This window comes from Mauremys mutica, chromosome 12 (genome assembly GCF_020497125.1).
Source record: "Mauremys mutica isolate MM-2020 ecotype Southern chromosome 12, ASM2049712v1, whole genome shotgun sequence".
Classification (NCBI taxonomy): Eukaryota; Metazoa; Chordata; order Testudines; family Geoemydidae; genus Mauremys; species Mauremys mutica.
Genome location: NC_059083.1, coordinates 60,970,706 through 60,993,586, shown reverse-complemented (window position 1 = coordinate 60,993,586; position 22,881 = coordinate 60,970,706). Strand labels below are relative to the sequence as shown.

The 22,881-nt window shown below is 43.4% G+C and overlaps 1 protein-coding gene across 3 annotated transcripts in view; it reads left to right on the top strand.

The window, feature by feature from the left end:
• Positions 1 to 22,881, top strand: part of STX8 (syntaxin 8) — a 162,256-nt gene that overhangs the window by 3,229 nt on the left and 136,146 nt on the right. For 2 of the 3 annotated variants that reach the window (XM_044983249.1, XM_044983247.1), the window contains exons 2-4: positions 3,538 to 3,664; positions 11,199 to 11,293; positions 14,532 to 14,642. In XM_044983249.1, the coding sequence (XP_044839184.1) occupies positions 3,538 to 3,664; positions 11,199 to 11,293; positions 14,532 to 14,642 (333 nt within the window). The remainder of the gene's footprint in view (positions 1 to 3,537; positions 3,665 to 11,198; positions 11,294 to 14,531; positions 14,643 to 22,881) is intronic. The other variant, XM_044983248.1, reaches the window with a different exon arrangement.

The window sequence follows — 22,881 nt, the reverse complement described above, 5'->3', positions numbered from 1 at the left end:
AGTCTGAGTTCTATAAACGAAACAGGATTTGAATCAAGCAGTGTCTCACCTTGACAGATGGTACAAGCAGGTTCCAGATTCTGGGACTCTTTTTCCAGTTTGCGACTATCCTCCCCCATTCAAAGTCTTTGTCCTCCAGATGTTTGTTGAGGTGGGGGTGGGATGGGGAGAGAGGTCCAGTGAAGATGTCACTTCTCCTCTTTTATAGTTTCTTCCAGCTTGCTGGGAAGATCCATGCTTGTCACACGATGGTCCGCCCCCATTGGTCAAGCAGTCTCCATTGTCTGTGTATTCTCTCTGAGAAGTCTTCTGGGAAGGTCTCTGGGAAAGTTGGATTCCCTTTAATGAGCCATCAGCACGTCTCACTACTCCTTTGTTGTATCTGGAAGGCTGGTTGTGGGTGTTCCCAACTTCACAATGTATTTCAGTAACACACTCATAGCAAAAGGTCACAACTTCCCATACAATGTTAGCACATACAATCCAAGAGGATATTGATGTCCAACAGCATTAATATTAATTAATGGTCAACAGATCAAGACTTTTAAAATACTTCAAAAGGCATACTTTGTACAAAACATATAAATTATATGACAATGGAGAAATATGGGGATTCCAGGGTGCCACTCTCAGGTACAGAGTGTCACAGGTGCATCTGTTTGTTTGGTTTTTTTGTTTTTGTTTTTTTCAAATAAAAAGATTTAAATTGAAACACTTACAATATTTAGTTTATGGAAAAATACAGTTGTTGACATATTATTCAAACAATTCCTTCAGCTTACAGCTCCTTATGCACAAAAAGAAGCCTGTGAAGTTCTACACTACAGAATTTTTATGGCAAAATATTTATTTTATTCTGTTTCTCTTTGTTTCCTGGGGAATCTAGGCAGTTGCACAGTAGAGGGTGTCAACTTCTTAGACAGTAGGATATTGAGAGTGATGGACTCACCCTTTCCTCCTTTTACATTTAAAATGAAGGATAATGCTTGTCACTTATAGCAACTTTTAGCCATTGTTCTCAAAACACATTACAAAAGTGAGAAAACGTCACTATCCCCAGGTTATAGATGAGGAAACTGAGGCACAGAGTGTAAGTGTGCTGGCCAGTAGAACACAATAAGTGAATGGCAGGGCTCAGGGTAGTCCAACGTCCTGTTCACTGGAGCCAATTTCTGGCCTTCGTTGTACCACGAAATCTACTGAAGTCAGTGTGGTTGCAAGGGGCGATGGAGGACTGAATTTTGCTTACTTTATTTTAAGGTACTTCTGTTTCCTAGCAGCAAAGAGATTTGGTGGAGTGGAAGGATGGTCTTGAGGCTACAGCACAGGACTGTGAGTCTAGACTTCTCAGTTTTGCCATGGATTTAGCATGTGACTTTGGGCATATTCCTTCAACCTTGTGCTGCTTTCTTTCACAGGTTCATAGAATTCAGGGCAGAAGGGACCACTAGATCATCTAGTCACACCACTTGGGGTATGGTAGGCCATTAAAATTTACCTAGTTTACCCCTGTGTTGAGCCCAGTAATTTGCATCCTTATGTACAGTAAGACAAGGGATACTTCAGAGGTGGGAACAGGGGGGGTTTTGAAGCTAAATTCATGAATGTTTTCATAGTACTCAGAGATCCTTGAATGAAAAGTGCAATACATGTGCAAAGTTTTAATGTTAGTGCTGGGCAGGAAAGAAATGCCGTAAATTAGGAATTAGACTTTTGAAGTGAATTAGCTAATTACAGTGTTTCTTTGGGTACTTTCCAGCATGATTAACCTTTTGAGGCCGGGCCTTCCCTCTTTACTTTTTCAACTTATGGCATGGAGCCCCCTTCATTTCATTATGTGATAATTGCCACACCTAAGATGCATCTTAGCTTGAAGGAATGAGGATACGTATGTAAAAATTTGTAATGATCCGCTTCTCTCTGGGACCATCCATAATCTTTTTTCTTTCTTTTTTTTTTTAAATAGCCCTGACTCAGTGTATTGCTGTGTTTTCCTCTTAGCTCTTCTGATTTATCATTAATTGGAGTGAGTCACGGTAATAACGAACTTAGCTTATTAGCACTGTGTCATTGCAGGAATCGGTGGCTCATACCATAAGGCTACTGGTTGGTGGATAATTTACTTTGCATTATATTTCTATAACTGTATCTTTGGGCTGTTTATCTGCCTCAACAATGCAAACCAGGACTGTAAATATCAAACAAAATAACTAGCTGATGGCTCTCATTGACTTTCTTCTGTGTCAGCACTGGGTGTCATTAATGATTGGAGAAAGTGTGAAGGCTTTCTGCACTCAGTGAAACCAGGGTGTCCTCAAAGTTCTCCAGTGGGAGCCCCCCCCTTATCTTTTTAGAAGAAGTCTCCAAGGGTATGTCCGCACTGCAGCTGGGATTGTGCTTCCCTGTGTGGGTAGACAAATATGTGCTAGTGTGCTAAAACCAGGTGGCTGTGGCGGAACAGGCAGTAGCTAGGGCGAGCCACTCAAATATGTACCCAGGTGGTTGAGTGTGATTGTACTTGGATGGCTAGCCTGAGCCGCTGCAGCCACAGTACTAATTTTAGTGCACTAGCTGGAGCAGAGCTAGCATGGATCTGTCTACCGGTCATGGGAAACACACTCCCAGCCATAGGCGCTGACCCTGTGGGTGCTCTGGAGCTCAAGCACCCATGGAAAAAAATAGGGGGTGCTCAGCACCCACCAGCCACAGTGATTCCAGTCCTGGGGCTAGCCGCTGATCAGCTGTTCTGCGGGCCCCAGAGCTGGCTGCTGATCAGCTGTTTGGCTTGTGGGAGACAGAGGAGTGAGCCGTAGGCTCAGGCTCGTGGGAGGGGCGGAGCAGGGGTGGGAAGAGGCAGAACGAGGGTCTGGGCTTGTGGGAGCGGGAGGAGCACGGGCAGGGGCAGGGCCTCGGGGCGTAACAGGGGAGGAGCACCAACGGGGGAGGGGGCGGGGGGGAGAAAGTGAGTGCCTGTGCCTGCGCCTGCGCCTGTAGTGTTAGACTTATCCTTAGAAAACATTGACGCTGTATAAGATGCACCTTCTTGATCCATGGCTCACCCAGTGCTTGCACCTATTCTCTCTCTCTAAAATTTCCATGTGAATGAAAGAGGCTTCAGTCTGCTTTGTTTTATGAAAATTAGGTGTAGGCCTTATTCTCCTCACAAGCTCCCATTGTGGCCCTTGGTTGAACAAAGTTTTCATGTCCCAGTGATTAGCCAACCTCAAATTACTGAATCTGTATAGCACAGCATCCTGACATTGTTCATTTAAATCCCTTGTTGGGACTTTAACATTCACTGATTCAGTGCTTTCATATAATCACTGTGATGGGTACATTAGAAATCCCTGGGGAGATAGGTGTTCGGTGTCACTGCAATATGTTGTTTGCTTTTAGTAATTTGATGAACTAACTCTCTGAGGCTTGTGGCAGACTCTCTAGACACTTGATTAACAGAGGAGAGACTAAAACCAAGATCCTTGGCACAGAGATGACTGGGAGAAGTTTCTTAACTGTCTGAAATCTTTCTGTTTATAGGCTGTCGATGTACGATTCCACTTGTCACATTGCACAAGAGATTGCTGAAAAAATCCAGGAACGTAATCGATGTCAAAGAAATGGTGAAAATTCAACGAAGGTACCATATCTTCAGGAAAGATCTAACGTTTGTAAACATCTCTTTTAACTTAAGTTTTGTATTTAAATATAACAAACTCTAATACAATGGTAAAGTTGAGAAACACATTCAGGAAACTCCTCCAAATTTAGGTTTCTGTGATGGATCCTTCATTTCTTGTTGTCTTCAAATCAAGACTGGATATTTTTCTGAAAGAGATGTTTTAATGAAACTCACATTATTTGACTTAATGCTGGGATAACTAGGTGAAAGTCTCTTGCCTGTGTTATACAGGAGATTGGACTAGACCTAATGGTCCCTTCTGACTTTAAAATCTATTAATCTAATGCAACTTTTCATGCCCTGTGTGGTTTTTTTTATGCTATGTTAACATATGGTACGTTTACTAAGGTTTACATAAGGAAAACAGGAACAAAGCTTTTGAATAAACTAACTTTTTGAATGTCCTGAAATTCTATGCTTGACTTCTCGAACTTCAGCCTTTTGGTGAATGCTAGTTTTCTTGCATGTAATGCCCTTGATTTATTTTACAAAAGTAAGAACTGAGAAGTTCTTTGTGGTGCATATCCAATATTTTGAACTGCTCTAGGTTGTCAGTCAAGAGAGATCTACTACACATTGAGACACCCCCACCCCTTCTGGTTAAGGGTACCAGAAATACTGAATAGCACACATAATAATGCACTTGCCAGCTTCCTGAATTTGAAGTATAGAGCAGATTTTCAGGCTTGGGTTGTTTCTTACTCATTTGGCGCTATAAACAGCCAAATATGACGTTTCTAGATTCAGTCATTTTTGAGTTGTGCAAGTCCAAAAATATCAGAAGAGCAGAGTTTGAAATGTTTGACATAAATGAAAAGGAGACTTCAGTGCTTAACCTGTTACTGTTTGATTCTCCACTTTTGCATTAATTCAGGAGGAAAATCTTAGGCTACTCTCTTTGGAGTTAAACTTAAAATCATAGGCCCGATCCTGCAAAGACATATGCACATTCCTAGCTTTACATACTTTGACTTCCCCCTTGACTCTGTAAAATTGAGCATGTGCATAAATCTTTACAGAACTGGGCCTTATATTGTTAATGTATTTTGCATGGGTGAAAAATACTGAATTGACTATTCTGGAGACTGTTTATCCCCTGTCTCCACAACAGGTCCGGAACTGTGGTGTAAACCTGCCTGCAAATGTCTTATCTGGGATTTGAGCTGCCTCCTCTCATGAGAGGCTAGATTAGCCTGTATGCTTGTTCTGACTGTGGCACCTCTGCAAAGACTGTCAGCAGGGTTGTTAGTTGTCCTGGTGTATTTGTTGAGGATGCTTGTTCAGAAACTGACTCCATCAACTCTTTTTTTTTTTTTGTCCTTCTCATAATCATCAGAAAGCAACAACATCTGGTCGCAATTTTACTGGGCCAGATTCAGACCACTGACCTAGGCTTGGGTTAAACGGAAAAGTTACATTGGCTTAGCCACGTCCATCAGACGTGTGAAAAAACTGCATCCCGACCAAGTTAGCTATGCTGACAAAACTCTCAGGCCAGGTCTGCACTCCACCCCTTTCCCCCAAGACCCCACCTCTTTCTGTCTCCTGCTCACTCTTCCCCCACCCTCACTCTCTCTCACCAGGCTGCGGCGGGCCCGAGGGGGCATGGGGTGTGGGCTCTGGGAGGGATTTTGGTTGTGGGACGGGGTGTGGGCTCTGGGAGGGAGTTTGGGTGCGGGAGTGGGTGGAGGGTGCAGGCTCCGGCCAGGTAGTGCTTACCTTGGATGGCTCCCGAAAGCAACTGGCACATCCCTCTGGCAGTGGCTCCTAGGCAGGGGAGAGGGGGAGCAAAGGCAGCTCCCGTTGACTGCAGTTCCTGCCTAATGGGAGCTGCGGAGTCGGCGCTCGGGGTAGGGGTAGCGTGCGCAGACACCACCCCCATCCTGGGACGTGCCAGCCGCTTCCGGGTACTGGCGCGGAGCCAGGGCAGATAGGGAGCCTGCCTTAGCCCTGCTGTGCCGCCGGACTTTTAGCACTTAAAATCTCCCAGTTTGGCGTCAGTAGCCTCTGGGAGATAGAGGGAGGGGGAGGAATTGATCAGTGGGGCCTACAGATCCTCTGGAATACTCTCAGGAGCCCCCAGGAGTCTGCGGAGCCCAATTTGAGAAAAGCTGGTATAGACTCTCACAATTGACCTACCCGGTAACTCCCTGTGTATATAGTGCTATGTTGACGGGAGAGCTTCTCTTAACATAGCTACTGCCTCTTGGGGAGGTGGATTAACCACGCTGACAGGAGGAGTGGCTTTGCTTAAGCACTACAGTGGTGCAGTTACATTGGTGCAGCTGCGCCGATGCAACGTTTTAAGTGTAGATCTGCCCTCAGTATTGACGGAGCTACGCTGATGGAAGAAAGCTATGTTAACAGACGCAAATATTATTCCGGGAGGTGGTGGTTCTACATGGACGGAAAAACTCCTCCTGTCAGTGTAGGCTGTGTCTGCACTACAGAGCTGTGCTGGTATCATCTCCGTAGTGTAGATGTATATTTAGAGATGAATGGCTTTGCATCCCATCAGTAATATCCCGAGTATCCACTCCGCACACTATACTGTAAGTTCTGAGCAATCGGATGTGTACTGTGGCTATTGCAACAGTTGTTTGTACACCCTGAATATGTACTATATGAAAATGACTGTTATCTGTCCGAGCATATAGCCTGCAGTGTGTCATTTTGATTAGCCAATGAATTTAGATTAGCTTTAGTTTTTTAAAATGAAAAATAACAAAATTAATTGAGTTATGTTCTGATGCTCCCTTACTAAGCATGTGGGCTTCAGACTCAAAGGAGCTAGAAGTGGGGTATGGAGCATCAGTAGTTAAAGCAAAAGGGCATGTGGTAGAAGAGCAATAGTCTAATTGTGATTTTTGTACGTGGTTTGTATGGCAGTGGGCTTCCAAAGCCTGTAGGCAGCTCTTTATAATCTGGGTTTGGAGTAATACACTAGACTGTCCCTTGGAGTGCCCTGGAAATGGAATGTTAGTGCTTTATAGAAATAAGAGACTTTTACCAAAATCGCTGCTTTTTACAATGTTCTTTTATAATTTGAAAGCAGAAGAACGGCCATACTGGTCAGACCAATGGTCCATCTAGCCCAGTATCCTGTCTTCTGACAGTGGCCAATATCAGGTGCCCCAAAGGGAGCGAACAGAACAGGTAATCATCAAGTGACCCATCCCCTGTTGCCCATTCCCAAAGAACAGTCACGTGGCCTCCTGGCTGAATGGGGGACGGGGAGAAACAACCCCCAAACAAAAATCTCTCCTGAAATAAGAACAAAAAAGAATCTTAGGCTGCGGCCACACTACATCTTAAATAATATAATTTATGTTGCTCTGGGGTGTGACTAAGCCACCCCACTGAGCGACGTAAGTTACGCTGACCCTAAGTACTGGTGTGGACAGCGCTATGTCCATGGGAGAGCTCTCCCATCTCTTGTTCTCTGCCGCTCGCTAGGGGTGAATTAACTAAGTTGACGGGAGAGCTCTCTCCCGTTGGCTTAGGCTCTCTCTGAATTGGTACAGCTGTGCCGCTATAAGCTCTCTAGTGTAAGCTGCTGAAGAACTATTCAGTCACTGCTGGCGCATTCCCCTGGGGCCAGTGCAGCATTGCGCCTGCAATCTATCCTGCAGTGCTTTGGCTTCCACCACTTCCCAGTCTTCACAACTTCACTGTTCTTCACCTTCATTTACATAAACTCTTGGCAATCTTATCCCAGTTCTACCTGAAAGTGGGTCCGGACTGTGACCCATTCCTGAGCCCAAGCAACTAACAGGATAATGTCAGAACAATCCTTGCTGAGTTTTTATGCAGCTTTTTCCTAAATGAGTTGTTACAATAAATATACCCCTAAGACATGTCAAAACCCCATCTCAGCTGTCACTCATGAGGGACAGACCTCATTTTAGATACTAATTTATCCCCTTAGCCTGGTGCTCTCATTGAATTGTTTCTCAGTCAGTATTAATAATTGTAATGAAATGAATCCCATTTAGTGTTTTCTATTGTGTCTCTCTCCTTTGTTAGTCATTAGCCTGGTTCACATTGGGCGGAGAAGTTCATTAGCTCTGTTGCATCCTTGTGCATTTAGTTTCCATAGTTTTGCGCAGTTACTCTTTTCTAGCAACAGTGCTAACTGAATTGTGATAGAGATTTCTTCCTAGATCCATCTTAACATTGTTTTAAACAAGATTATAGAATTTTTATCTCTGCCCCTTAGGGAAACTACCAGAACCCGGCTAGTTACAACTGTGTTGCAAGGTAGCATGTTTTTAAAATCCAATGTGGACAGTATTGTTTTGATCACGTTTAAGCCTTGGTAGATCAAGTTATGTCCTTACTGCAAACAGAGCAGAAGAGCTACATGTATGCTTCGGATTGAATTGATAACTAGGCCCCAGTTTATTCAAGTATTTGGAATCACAATTGCCATTAACTGTTCCCTTTGTAGTCAGTCTCAGCAAAGAGGTTCTCAGTTTCTTAATTTGGGAAGGTACTTAAGCATGTGCCTAACTCTAAGCATGTGCTTTGTCCCATTGAAGTCAGTAAGATTATTCTCATGTTTAGGATTATTCATGTGCTTAAGCATCTTCCTGAATCCTGGCCTAGATGAAGTAGGGAGATTGATTTTGACCTCTACCCCTAGTGGTTGTTCTCTAGGTCAGTGGGTCTCAACCTACTGACCGTTGTGGACTGCATATGAAGCTCTCTGTGTTCATATGGGCTGCATCCACACAATAGATCTACTACCTGTGTGGCCCTGAGGAGGTCAGATGGGCTGCAGCTGTGTGCTGATTGGGCCGTGGGTCGAGAACCACTGCTCTAGGTCCTGGCTGAGGTATATTATTTGATAGAGACCAAGGCAGGATGGAGAGGGAGGCATGAGTATGAAGTTCACAGTGCTGCCTGCCCTTGTAGCTGTTCTGAACATAGTCTGGCAGGACTCTCAAATAGAACCAAGCAATTACAAAACATAAACTTGCTATAATGATCTTTTCCCCAAATTGCAGAAGTATTTAAATTGTGCAGCCACATTCACTCCCGAAATGCAGGCAAAGCAAAAACTTACTTGTTTAGTTCATCGGTATTTATACAGGCCAAAGTTCTCTGACTTGCATCATCTCATTCTTTCTTTTAAGCCGGACATCACAGTGAAAGAAAAAAAAAAAGGCAGGGGGGCTGCATCATTGTTGTCTAAAGGCTATCTTGTATTGTAAGCTTTGTAGCCTATGTATTATGAAAACATTACAGTCGGTTAAAATGATTCTGTGAAGAAATTTTTCCATGTTTTGTGTTTTAATGGAGTAAAAGGAATTTGCTCTCAGAACAGTTAAAGACAAGTATTGGCAGTGCTTGATTCTACTATAAACAAACTTCCAGCAATGAAATATTTGTTATGATAACAAGAACTCACATTGAGAAACACATGGCGATCACTCATACTTGCTGTGCCCAGTAAATGTTTTAATAGAGATGTCTTTGTATGGTATTTGCTTGGTAGGGAAGTAGTCAACAAGATCCTGGTTTTTATGGTGTTTTGCCCCCAGTGTGACTAAAAAACCAAAAATGCTGTGTTTATACCTGAATAAAAACGGAGTATAAAAGCTAAGGTTAAAAAAGGCTGTAGGGTGAGGCTTTCACAAATGCTCAAGCATTGGTTAACTCTAGTCATGCTGAAGTCAACAGTCAAACTTCCATTGTTTTCAGTGGGAGCCAAGTGAGGCCCACATGGACTCTTACCTTGTGGGGTTTTTTAGCGGGGGTGGAGGGGTAAATCCCTCTTGATGGATGGTGTTGATTAATTACCTTGCATTATACTGACATGTAATTCTTCCCGGTTCCTGTACTCTGGCTAGCTAGGCTGGATAAGGCTAATGCAGCGTTTCCCAGAGAGGAAGGTGCAGGAAATGTATCCGTGATAATGAGAAGGCCTTTCACAACACTTGGCAGGGTTGTGGGGGCTTGCAATTGTGTTTATTGTCCTGAGGGGTCACTCAGCTTTGAAAAGTGGGGGAAATGTTGCTTAAATGACTGCCTGGTTGTTTTTCAGTGGCACAATTATTATGCAAATCTCTGAACTGGCTAATCCCATGCTCACAGCAGATATGGCTGCCTCAACATCTGACCCACTCTACCATCTTCATACCTGGTAGGGGTACAAGTCTCATAGAGGTTTCAGGCTTCTGAGTGTTAAATTTTCAGTGAGGCACTTCTGAAAACTCCACCAATCACCTTCTTGCTGATATCAAGTACACTACGTTACAAGAATTACCAGTAATGGGGAAGTGGAGGTTGGACACTTAACTTCCTCTTTTGCCTGACAAACTGCCTCTCAACCTTCCTCAAGGGGAGCAGACAGTTATTCTGGGGCTATTGAGAACACTGGAGAAATTGATGTGGCTTAGTTTGCTGTGAAAGGGGAATTCAGAAGGAAGTGTCCATTTGAGTGTAGGCATGAGGGGAAAAGCAACCTGTCCTGCTCCCTGTTTACTCCATATTGCATGTATCCCAGCCTTATTTCTGCTTTCTCTTTGAGTGATCACCCATAGTACAGACATTGCCTTGCAATCAAGAGGCACCTTCAAGTGCATGCAAGCCTGTAACTTGGGTGATTACCAACTTCGTTTCAGTTATGTGCACTTTTCCTATAGTTAGCAGAATCAAAGGGAACAATATTCAGGGCAAGCGGAGGAAAAATGTAGACTTTTCTACAGAATAAAGGTAAACAAGGTGAGAGAATGCCTAGGTAGCCAGAATATTACAGTGCTGTTATTAGTTTGCCTGGAAGAGAATAATTTTTTTTACTATATTTACAGTAGAAAAAGATAAATCTAAGAACCTCATGCAAGCAACAGGAATACAAATTATTACAGTCAGTAGTCCGGAGAGGCCAGGAGTCAAGGATGAGCAAAGAGGGTAAACAAGTGTCTGGCGGTAAAACTAAATAGAAATGAAATTACAGGTCTGGAGATTACAGGAGAACGAGTGGAAGGAATCTCTGAACCTCTGACAGTAGCCTTCACTAAAACACAGGAGCCAGGAGAGCTCCGCCTACAGAAAAAGGCAGCATCCATATTTCTCATAAGAAGTAGAATAAAGAAGCAGGAAATTAACTGGACAACAGCAAAATTATGGGCAAAATGTTCCAGCACACAGGGGAATTAATTTGTGAGGATTTGAAAGAAAGGTCTCATAATTAGCCTGAGTACATTTAAAAAACTGGTTGCAAAACCAATGTTAACATCTAATTGTTTTATAAAAAATCCCAAACAGCACCGCTTGTGTACAGCTGAGCTTCTGTGTTCTCAGAACATGGCAGGCTTTTCTCTGTGTTCTCAGAACATGGCAGGATTTTCTCAGTGTCAGATGGAATCTTGCCATGTGGTGTATAGTGGGGTTTGTGGGGTTCTGCATTGGATCATTTGAATATGGATGTTTGTAGGGCTACACTGTAATCTGGTGTGTAAAAAACAAAAACAAAACAAAAAACCAACAACTTTTTCTCTTTTTTTCCCTTCAGTTTAATGTGACAATCCGATCATTGTTGCAGAATCTCAAGGTAAAGATCGACCAGCTGAAGGACTTACTGCTTCGAGCTATATCAACACGTCAGATGTATCCATATAAACAGTATCTCGCCGTTCTTTCTGGTATCGTAGGAGTGGGTGGAAAAACAGGCTCTTTTGAGAAGGAAGCTGCAGTTAGCCGCCTCCCTCCCCTCAACTCCAGGAGGCCCCATTTACTAAAATGTTGCCTGCAATCTTGATTTGTTTCAGGGACCCTGCACTCATTTTTTAATGTTGTAGTGACTGCTGGAACATCTCCAGTGGGTGACAGACTGTAACACGGGCAGCTCTGATGTTCTTTGTTTGAGACATAATTGGCCTGTGTATTTTCTTACGCTCCTCGCAATTCAATTTAAAAAGAAGTTGCAGGTTCCCGTCCTCGCGGTGCTGTCCCACAGCCGTGTATGAAACCAGTGTCCGAATTGGGAGCACCTCCCACACCCTGGAATGGTGGGAAGTAAGGCCGCTGTGCAGTGGGCACGGCTATCTCCATAAGGGGAGCTCAGCAGAACTCTGATCAAGTACAGCGCTGTTAATGTGCAGGAAATGTTTCTCTGCCCTTCTGGATGGAAGAGTTGGGTAGTCCTAGAAGACGTGCTAGGAATGTGTAACTTCTTCCTCATTCACCTGTGCTCTGGATTTGTCCTGACCTAGTCTCTCCTGCACACAGCTGGAAAAGCCATGTGTAAGAGGGGCAAGTAGATAGCAGCCCAGTAGCATTCATATGGGTCTGAAAATCTCCTGTACCAGTACAGGTGACCCAAAATAGAGACATTTAGCCAAATTCATCCCAGTGTGACTCCACTCACTTTAATGGGATACAGTAGGGGTGTATTGGCTCTGTCTTTATATAGTGGGTCACTTGCTTAGTTCCATTAAACTGCTACAACCAATTATATATTCTGGCCTAAATTTTCAAAAATGAGTAGTGATTTTCAGTGCCCAGTTTGAGACATCTTCAGTGGCCTCATGTTCAGAAAGCGCCGAACCCCAAGGGTATGTCTACACTATCCACTGGATCAGCGGGCAGCGATTTGATCCAGCGGGGATCTATTTATCACATCTAGTCTAGTCTAGACGCGATAAATCGACCCCCGTGCGCTCTCCCGTTGACTCCTGTACTCCAGCGCTGTGAGAGGCGCAGGCAGAGTCGACAGGGAAGCAGCAGGAGTTGACTCACCGCGGTGAAGACACCACGGTAAGTCGATCTAAGTACGTCGACTTCAGCTACGTGAATAAATGCCCCCCCCCAGTGTAGACCAGGGCCAAGAATCTGAAAACCAGACCCGTTCAAGGTGCCTCAGAGTGGGCACCCAGAATCACTAGTCACTTTTGAAAATGTAGGCCCCTTTGTTTAATTAGGATTTTTATTTCTAGCTTTTGCTGGGAATAAGTGCATCCCAGCTGGTGACACTTTGCCCTACAAGGGAAGGTTTCAGGTTTTTAAATTATTATTTGTATTGTCGTGGTGCCTCGGAGTTCTAGTTGAGGACTTGGGATCCCATTGTGCTAGGCGCTGTGCGAACACAGAGCACAAAGACCGTGGCTGCCCCAAAGAGCTACTGCAATCAAAGTACAAGACAGACAGACAACGAATGTGCTCATCTGTCGCAGGATGAGATACAAGTATCGACCCCAGAAGAAGAAAGATTTAAAATTGACAAGTACCTTTAAACTTTCTGGAACATTTTCTTAACATCGTACAAAAGTCTAGGACATTTTGGAGTCCTACTAAGCTCTTTGCTGCATTGTCGGTGAGATTCACAGGTTGATTGTGCATTGTGTTAAAAATGTTTTATATTTGTTACCTTTACACATCATTGGCTTCTCCTTGCTCTTCAGTTGGGGGCGGAGGGTGGATGTTAGTGCCAGATTGTCCTTCTGTACATTTTTCCTTTTTGCACCTCTATGGTGTCCTCTCTGAGTCTCTATCATGTCTCCTCTCTAACCCACACGTGCCTATGGAGGTATATCCAGTGGGCATTTGAAGGCCTCTTACTTGCAGGTGGCCTTATGGTAACATTGAAAGTAAGCCTTTGGTGTGTAGAACCCTTGTATCCATGTTTGAATCAGGGGCGGAGGGTTGGAAATGGTTGTTTAGCCGCAACAAGCCAGTAGCTTTCATTCTAATGTTGAACTTTGAGCATGTTGCACTGAATGCAGGGTACTTTCATTTGAGAATATTACCTTGGAACAGATAAATGGCACTGCTATGTAAGAAAGAAAACACAAGTCTTTGTGGCTATGCACCTGCTCAAATTAAAACTCAAGGAAGAGAGGTAATCACTTTTAAAATGGGCATCACTGAGTTTATTAAAAATAATAAAAATCGAACAAGGCAGCACTCCAAGAACTCTAGTCATTCAGTGGCTGAGTGAATTGGGTCATTTTCTTCAAAAGCAACAAGCCCTACTTCAGTTGCTACTGGGGAGTGCTAGTGAGATAACTCTGCAAATGGAAAGAAATCCTTTAAATGACCTCTTGGTAACTTGTTGACCACTTAGTGAGCTGGGCGAGGGCTTCTCAGCTGGTCTGTATCATCACCCAGCAAAATAGTTAACATACGAAGAGCCATGCTGAATCCAACAGAGCTATCCAGTGTGCTGGTGGTGATTTTGTAGTAGCACTTAAAATGTGCTGTATACTAGACAGACATGTAGGAAGACTCAGTCCTTGTCCTGTGAAGCTTCCAGTCTACGTGTCTTACCATCATATGCTAACAAAATTGTAGAAAAAATCATTTGCGTAGTGATTATTAAAGACAGCTAATAAGCATAATGCCTGAGAATGATGATCTGGGTTTTTTTGGAGTTCACTGCTCTTAAGTATTACGTTAATTCAATGCAAAAAAAAAAATTCTTCCCAAATCTCCTCATCAGTTTGTTTTCTGGATCACATTCTCAAGACAAATCAGGATTTCTTCTTTCTTTAAGGTGTTGTAAATCACAGAAACAGGGTTCTGCTAGACACCTTTCAGTGAAGGGTGGTGTCCTCATGTTGGGTATTAGAGTTCAAGGTGTGAAGAAAATGCTCTAATAATTTATGCCCTTTGTCTTAAGAGCCATGCAGCCTGAATCCCTGCTGAATGAATAATGTTATAACCCTAAAAGCCCTTGACAAAGGTTTATGTCTACTTTACCCTATTGCTCTCTGAAAATTCTCATTTCCTGACTGGCTTTGATATTGCAGTAATAGGTGACTTCTGAGAGTGATGCTTTTAACACTGGAAATACAAGTTTTAAATATGCTTTTATTTCTGTGACTGGCCCTTAACCAAATGCCCCTAGAACACAATTGGAGGGAGACAGAAGGCAAAACTTAGTGGATGACCTTCTCACGCGACAGAGACAACTCGAAGCATCCTATAAGAATGATGGCACAGAACCAGATGTGATAAGGTACGATATTGCAATTTTAAAGGAGCAGTGTGATGGTATATGTTTTGAACGGGTCTCTAAAGACAGCACTCTAAATGCTTCTCTTGATTACGTTTTTATTTACATGTAGAAAACTTCATATCTAAAGGAATAAAACTGAAAACATGTGCCTTTTATTATCTACATGGCTACAACTACACTGCATATATTTATTATCTTGTATCAGTTTAATAGTTACCACCTTGATGTGTGGGGAGGACAGAGGGAATAAAAGGTTAATTGTCTTTAAGGCAGAGATGGGTTCTATTTGTTAGGTCTTTTCCATCTCTAATGTTGTGATCTAGTTGAGTCTGTGCAGGTCTCTTAAATGAGCAGCATGTACTGGACTTAGCTGAATGAATAGCGATAAGATCATTTACACATTAGGTTTAACCCTCAAACTGTTACCCATATTTTTGCTAGAAGCAGAAGGTGGTGCTGTAAGGAAGCACATTCCAGCTGTGATGTGCCAGAGGTAAATGGTCCTTAGGATGGTTTGATGTGATTACAGATCTGTGCAGTAGTTCTTAGTGTGGCATACTTGACTGGAGAAGCCCCATGAATGGAGTGAATAGTTTACCCTGTAGATCCTTATTTGAGAGACAAGGTGTGTGAGGCGATGTATTTTATCGGACCAACTTCTGTTGGTGAGAGAGACACGCTTTTGAGTTTACACAGAGCTCTTCTTTGTCATTCTAGCCATATCTTCTAGCTGACACATTAACTTCCAGATTAACTCTCCTTTATACTAAAGAACTAGACTCCTCCTTGAATTATTGTAGCCACAACAGCCACATAATAGCTAGTCTGAAAATTTCCTTCTCTGTGCTATGCTTCCCTCTACAGCCTCTTCCTTTCTACAGAAAAAGCTATACCTGGAGTCTGTTTTTCTCTCTGGTCTTGAAAATGACACAACCCTGTTAGCTGGTGGAGAAGAAACGTAGTACCTTTCTTGGAGCGTGGAATTCAGGACTGCTGCATGAGAAATTGTTAGCAGCCCATAAATTGAGCAGTTGAGAGCTGCACAAGATCCATGTTCTGTCCGTCTGTTAGGGAACAGCTCATGAGTAGACTCTAAATGTACAGGTGGCTGTCATAAGAAGTCAATCCCCCCTTTTATGCTTTTAGCAGAACTATTAATCTTAAACCTTTATTTTTATTTATTTTTTCATTTTTGATTTAAAATCTTTTAACTCAACTTTTTTTGGGGGGCGTGGGAAGCGGGGGAGTTTAGTTGAATGCAATGGCAGGGCCGCCCAGAGGATTCAGGGGTTCTGGGGAGAGTTTTCCGGGGCCCCTGGAGCGAGTGAAGGACCCTGCTCCAGGGCCCCTGAAAAACTTTCGTGGGGGCCCCTGTGGGGCCCAGGGCCTGGGGCAAATTGCCCCACTTGCTCCCCCCCTCTGGGCGGCCCTGTGCAATGGCAAGGCATGGTTAGTATGAATGCAACATGCACACAGCTATTATTTGCTTTGAAAAGCAGGTGTCCTGCTAGGGTAGTTCCTTGTCCCTTACCCTCCCAGCAGACGTTGTCATGAACGGTGACAACTTCCCCTGGCTTCAGTTTCTGTAAATACTGAAGCTGTGGGGGTTCCAACAGCCAGAGTGTCCATTGGTTACCTAATCCTATCCAGATGTCAGGTGTTATTTCAGGAGCACTGACTATAAATTGGTTAGGCTTACCAGGTGGTTTAATTTTCCAAATGTCTTGGTGAATTAATCCAATCCCACATACAGCTTCCCCATGGGCCCAGCAGGATTCAGTATGTGGGAGCTCCCCCGCCCCCCCACCAACTGGCCCGTATGCTTGGAAGGAACACTGAACGACTGCACTCCCACCTAGAAAATCTCCAAGTATGTCTCCATGGCCACAGATCAGGTGGTACTCCCAAGGTGGCTGTAAGGGCAGAGTGCCAGGCCTGATGCTTAAGGTCCCTCTGAATGTCCTTTAGCTGGTCATTCATAAAATCTTGGCTCTCCGAACAGGCCAGATCCCACTGCAATGCCTTCCCAGCCCCAGCGATACTAAGCACCATATCTGTTACAAGCTTCTGGGTCATTGCACTGAAGGTGGAAATAATATGTAATTCACCAACACCAGCCTGTACCTGGCTTAGCTGTGCTCCAGTAATGAGGCCTATGGCCTTTTCTAAGTGTTCCAATTTTTTTTCTCATGTTCTTGGGTTTTATGGATATTCCAGATTGCAGCTACATTGTTTGCACCATCCCATAGGTGTTTAGCCAAGTCTTTTCTTTTTCTAGGGAAAACACAGGCCCCTTTGCTGAGTTAGACGAATGGCATCTCCTTTAGAACAATTTGAAAACTGGATAAGGACAGTGTGAATTATGTAGCATTAATTACAGTTCACCAATGTCCTAACACATTTCTCCTCTGTGAAGTATTATACAGCTGTTGGCTAAACACCTTTACAAAAGTCTGAGAGGCATCAGCATCAATAGCATAAGAAGGGGTATATTGCAATAGGGTACAGGATACATTATTAGTTACAGGAATAATTTTCATTACAGGTAAAATCTCCAGCAGCAGAACAGACTCTTTGGGTATACATTTGATTATTCACTAGTGAGGCTACTAATTGGCTAAGATTTAGAAAAATATTACTTTCCCAACCCCACCCTAAGTTCGTTAAGAAGGAGAGGCTGAGGAATATTAAAAATTTCATCTTTAGGTAGTTTTGGCTAGCTTCTGCAAGCTATTCTTCGAGATTTCATAGTCTTAATTCACTTAGCTGTCCGACAGTGAGGCAGCAAGGGAGAAATTACTAGCACAATCACCTTGCTTGGTTGGAGGCTTTACTATGTCCTCAGGTGGAGAGGTTGTGTTTTTTACAGTGAGAGGTGTGGGGCCAGGTAGTTAATCCTTGGTTAGGATTAGTGGTTAGGAGTACCTGGTAAGGGCCCTTCCCATCGAGGTTCTAGCACAGTCTTTCTTTGATGGACCTTGACATAGACCCAGTCTCCTGGCTGGAGATTGTGACAAGACTCTTGGGTAGTGCTTCTTTGACCTGTGTATAAAAAGACCTACCACATTTCGTTAGTGTCTGACAATAATTAAGCATTGTTTTAATTCATTAAATGAATGTCCATCTGAGCCAAGCCCAGAGGGGCGCAGCCGGTAGTCGCATCGGGCGCCCTGTTAGAATTTCATGGGGGCTGAGTCCAGTCTTTTGATTGGGAGTGGCCCTCATATTTATCAGTGCTAATGGGAGGGCGTCTGACCACTTTAAGTTAGTCTCGGCACCAGGTATGCCAAATCGTAGTACAAAGTTCTTAAGCAAAATTTTACAACAGTTTTTTGGCATCTGCCTTTTTACAGGGAAAGGCCTCAACCCAATTTGAAAATACATTAACTAAAACTAACACATAATTACAACATTTAGACATTTGAATAAAATTGATCTGAATATTTACAAAAGGTCCCCAGGGTGGGGGACGTGCTGCCTGCCTAACTTTAACAGCTTTACCAACATTGTGCTGCTGGCAGATTACACATTGTTGGCAGTATTGCTTAAAATATATATATATTTTTTACAAATACCATTGTTGATTGCAGGCAAAACTGAGGAATTACTCCCCATATTTTCCTGTAGTTGTTTTATAGGCTGGTCAGGTTTTAATGGTTTCTTTTTTATCATTTAGGTGATTTGCATTAACACAGACATTCTTGACTTGCTTTTGGATTCAAAGTTACCAGCTGCCTAGAGAGACTGTCTCAAAAGGACACAATTAACTTCTAACTCTTAACTCAAAACTGAAAACACAACCCAATTTGGCTCCCCTTTGGCAAAGTGACCGTTGATTACACAGAGCCACCTTAAGGCTTAGCGTGGGGTACTGACTACAGCTTCTATCTGCTATTTGTTTCCAAAACAGATTTAAAATCTTTCCCCTTTCTCCTGGCTTTGACTGTCCTGCTGCAGCCACAACTTTGGTCTTTATTTAAAACAATTTTAAATCTTATAAAGCATTAAGTTACCTTAAGGGTTAAATGCTAAATACCAAAATTAAACAACACTAGTTTATTTTGTCTGGCAAAAGTATTTTTCGGTTTTACAACCTTAAAGCAACACCATTTTATCTTAAACTTGTAAAACAAAGATTATACACACCAGGAGTGTTTTTTAGCAAATTTGACTAACTTGTTCATAGTTACATAATTCCACTTAAATAACCTCTTGCCTGGATTATTTGCAGCCATTCCTTTGGGAATGTCTGCAAAGAAATAAAAAATTTTCTTTTCATAACACCTTTTTTAATGTTTATACAAAGTCTCACTGCTTAATTTCCTCCAGTAACTACAGAGTTAACTTTCACTCTTTCTTTCAACTTCCTCAAACTGTGGTTGCCTGCTTGTCTGGGCCCGATCCTTTTTTCCTTGTTTCATTATTTCTTTTCATGGGCACAGGCATTGGCTCACTACCAATTTAGCAAGGAGGATGGGCTTTTTGACTAACCCTCCTTTTATTTATTTATACACACCTATTTACATACACACATTTTTTTTTAACATCTAGATGCATTTTATTTAACAATAACCTTAATTCTTTATGTCCGGACTTAATACAATGTTTCCTTGCGGCGATAACAACCCCTCAGCACCGGTGTATTGTAAGAAAGGATAGAAGCAGGGCTAGGGACAATGGGAAAGGTTGGAAGGGGGGGAGGGGTAGCTCAGTGGTTTGAGCATTGGCCTGCTAAACCCAGGGTTGTGAGTTCAATCCGTGAGGGGGCCATTTGGGGAACTGGGGTAAAAATCTGGGGATTGGTCCTGCTTTGAGCAGCGGGTTAGACTAGATGACCTCCTGAGGTCCCTTCCAACCCTAATATTCCATTATTCTAAGAACAGCACTGTAAAATTGGGGAGTTACACTCACTGACGGTAGGAATGATGACTTCTTGCTGAATTAAGGTGATTACTGGTTAAATTCCTTTTTTGGCTTGTTTTGTTAGAGGGTACTGCTGCACCTTAGGAAGTGGGGTCTTGCTGGGGTTCAGGCGAACTTTACCCGGTTGGGCAGACCCAATGTCCCCAACCCAGCTGGCATGATCAGCCCACAAGGGGGAGCTTAGCCAGCAGTTCCTGTTGCAATGAGGAAGGGCTGGGGTCGGTCTCCTCCTTTGGAGCGTCCGCCTGTAAGATTGCCAGGACCTGCCTGGGACTGGGACCAGACATGCCCAAAGACACGCTGTCTGGGGTACGATAGATTGTACAATTTAATTTACACAGCAAGTCTCTTCCCAAAAGGTTAACCGGCGAATGAGGACTGAGGAGGAAAACATGATAGTTAGACAGAGGACTGACAGAAGTGGTCAGAAGTGAAGAGACGGGGTGGGGCACAAGAACGTTGCCCACCCCTACTGCAGTTTAAATATGTTTATAGGATCTTCAGATGGAGCTGAGGGGGTACCCCAAAGAGGCCTTAAAGTATAGAGAGAGATCTGCTGGCCGGCAGGGGCTTAGAAAACCCAATTTCTCTTTTGTCTCCTTTAATTATGTATTAAGTTTGTCCTGGGAGTCCTTGAGACTTCTCTGTTGAGATTCACGGTGCCGTTTTTTCTGTTTCTTCATACTAATCAAAATGTGTATCAAACATTGGCCAGAAGTGCGCCTCTGAGGTGCACAATCTTATCAAGGTCAAAACTTTCCCTCTAAGGGAAACCATAATTTTAAATCATCCCTGTCCCTGGTATACCAATTCCATTTTTTCAGAAACTTGCAAGTTAGAGGACTCTAATTTCTATACATATAGAAAACAGGTGTGCCTTTTGGTGGGATGGCGATTTCTTTCAACTTACTGCCCCCCATTTGACGAGATCAGACCAGACCACTTTCACTCAAGCCTTTCACTCAGGGAAGGTCTTATATAGGGTGTCCACGACAGTCTACAACCCCTTCCAGCAAAGAGCGTCGGCCGATGCCACTTACTCTGTTGCTTCCGGTAGGACGTTTGGACCTGTCAGTGGCTCATCAGACCACCTTTTGCGGGCAGCGGAGGGGGAACCAGAGGGAAACAGGGTGAGGAAACCAGACCATTCACAGATGGTAGGGGATAGGGTCATACAATCCTAGACCCAGATAAACCCCTCACTGGTCACGCCTTGCAGAGGGAAACTGACTTGGTCAGGGCTCTCATCATAGCCCACTAGTTGGAGCCACAGGTCTTGCTTTAGACACACCTCTGGTCATGAGCCGGCGGCTTCGCAGGAAGTTTTGGGTGTCTTCCTGTGACCCTTTCTCTCACTCAAACATTCACACTGGCACACAAAACAGAGTTCCATCCATAGACCTTCCCAGCCACTCCCAGTGGCTCTTCCTGGGGAAACCAGACCCAGAACAGAAGCAGAAGGGCGTCAGGTGTGTCTGGCAGCAAATAGAGCGTGCAACTTACCCGAACCCAGAGCCTATGGGCAGTCCTCCACCAGAAACCCACAACAGAGATTTCAGAAGGTCTCTTACCTTTCAGATGGGCCGTGGATCTGGTGGGGAATGGTTCGCGGTCCTCCAGTCCGGGGGGTCGGTTGTCTAGCCGAGTCACAGCACCAAGATTGTGGTAGAAAAATTAACCACGTGTTGTGTTTGGATCAGAACAGCCTGAGGCCCACTTTATTACAAGCATGAAGGGAGACACAGCCAGCCTAGCTGGTCTCTCTAACAAAGGAACACAGAAGCTTATATAGCTTAAAACCACATTTAGTCAAACACACTTTTCATTCGTAATATCTTTTTAAACAGAAAAAAACAGCTTATTAGGAATACAAAAGCAACAAACTTTCCTGTTTACTATCAGGTTGTACTTTTGTGGTTAAGGCTTCTAGCGATTACAGTTACATTTCGCAAGACTGGCATTTTTCATTCTCTCTTTTCTTCTGCCCCTTGTACACAGTTATTTTAATTAAAGTTATCTTGGTCAAAGTTTGGGCCTACTCAATTTTCCCTTATAATAGGCAGCGTTATGATGATTCACTAGGTGATGAACTTTGATCTCCATCAGAACTGGCCAAGTATTAGAGCAAAAAATTAGGGGACATTGCACCACTGGTGATTCTGATTCTCAGATGAGATGTAAAATCCATATTCTGACTCCTTTTAGGTCACTACGTTGCAGTGTTTTGGCTTAATTCCAGTATGGTTATTGCATTCATTCTTCCTAAATTTCCCTGAAGTTTCAGTTGGATCTTCTGTCCTTCACAATAGTTTAGAAGAGAAGTAGAGCTGCATGCTGTTAAATAGTTGCAGAGGTTGCTGCATTTCTTTGGTCAATGACATGATCCTAGTACATGATCTGGATTTCAGTTTAAATTGGTAAAATTCTTTGGAATACTTTGTAATGAAAGGTCTCTTTTATATTGCATTCTATTTGGTTAAAAAAAATGCCCATCACAGCTGTTTGGGCACGTGTCCAATCATAATCAATAAAAAGCGAATCAAATGTTAACTGAAAATAAACCACCTGCATGAGAATATCAATACACTTGTGAGATGAAGATGTGATTCCCCCACCATCCACGCTGCAAGGAGTCTCAAACCTCTGACTACAAGTTGCTGACTCCTTAAATACACTGAACCTACTGTATCTGCACATTGTGCCTGTAGAGACAAACTTACCAATTTGCAGGTTTGGTTTTGTACATGCATGTCAAGCCTGACCCAAAAGCTTCCTTCTCCTTGTGCTGACTCTTGAGGTTTGCATGCTAGTTTCACGGCATGACAGTACTTCCTCATTTTTGAAACCCTGTGTGCTTTGGGGGAATTGCCCTGAAGGTGTGACCCCTTTTAGGGAAGAGCTGTACTAGCTTGTCTTCATTGAGCATGTGCGTAGGGCCTCTGCAGGACTATTTTTTAATCCTGCTCCCATCCCACTCCCACTCCCCTCCGGCATTGTTAATTTTTATCCTGCCCTTGCTGTTCTGGCGGTGGGTCCTGTGGGATCCAGTCCCACTGCAGGGCTCTCTATGTGTACGTGTGTGTGTGTGTGTGTGTGTGCGCGCACGCGCGCTCAAAGGCAGGAGTCATTTTCTATAGGGATGTAAACACCAGATGTCAGCTTAAAAATCACACTTCTGAATAAATGTATTTTCACCTGCTGCTGTTAAAAATAACCTGTGCTCACTAAAGCTGGAAGATTAGAGACCACCTTCTTCTTAGGCTTGTTTGCTTTGTGCATTTGAGAGCCCTTTTTGTTGATAGCACCAGAAACTGGC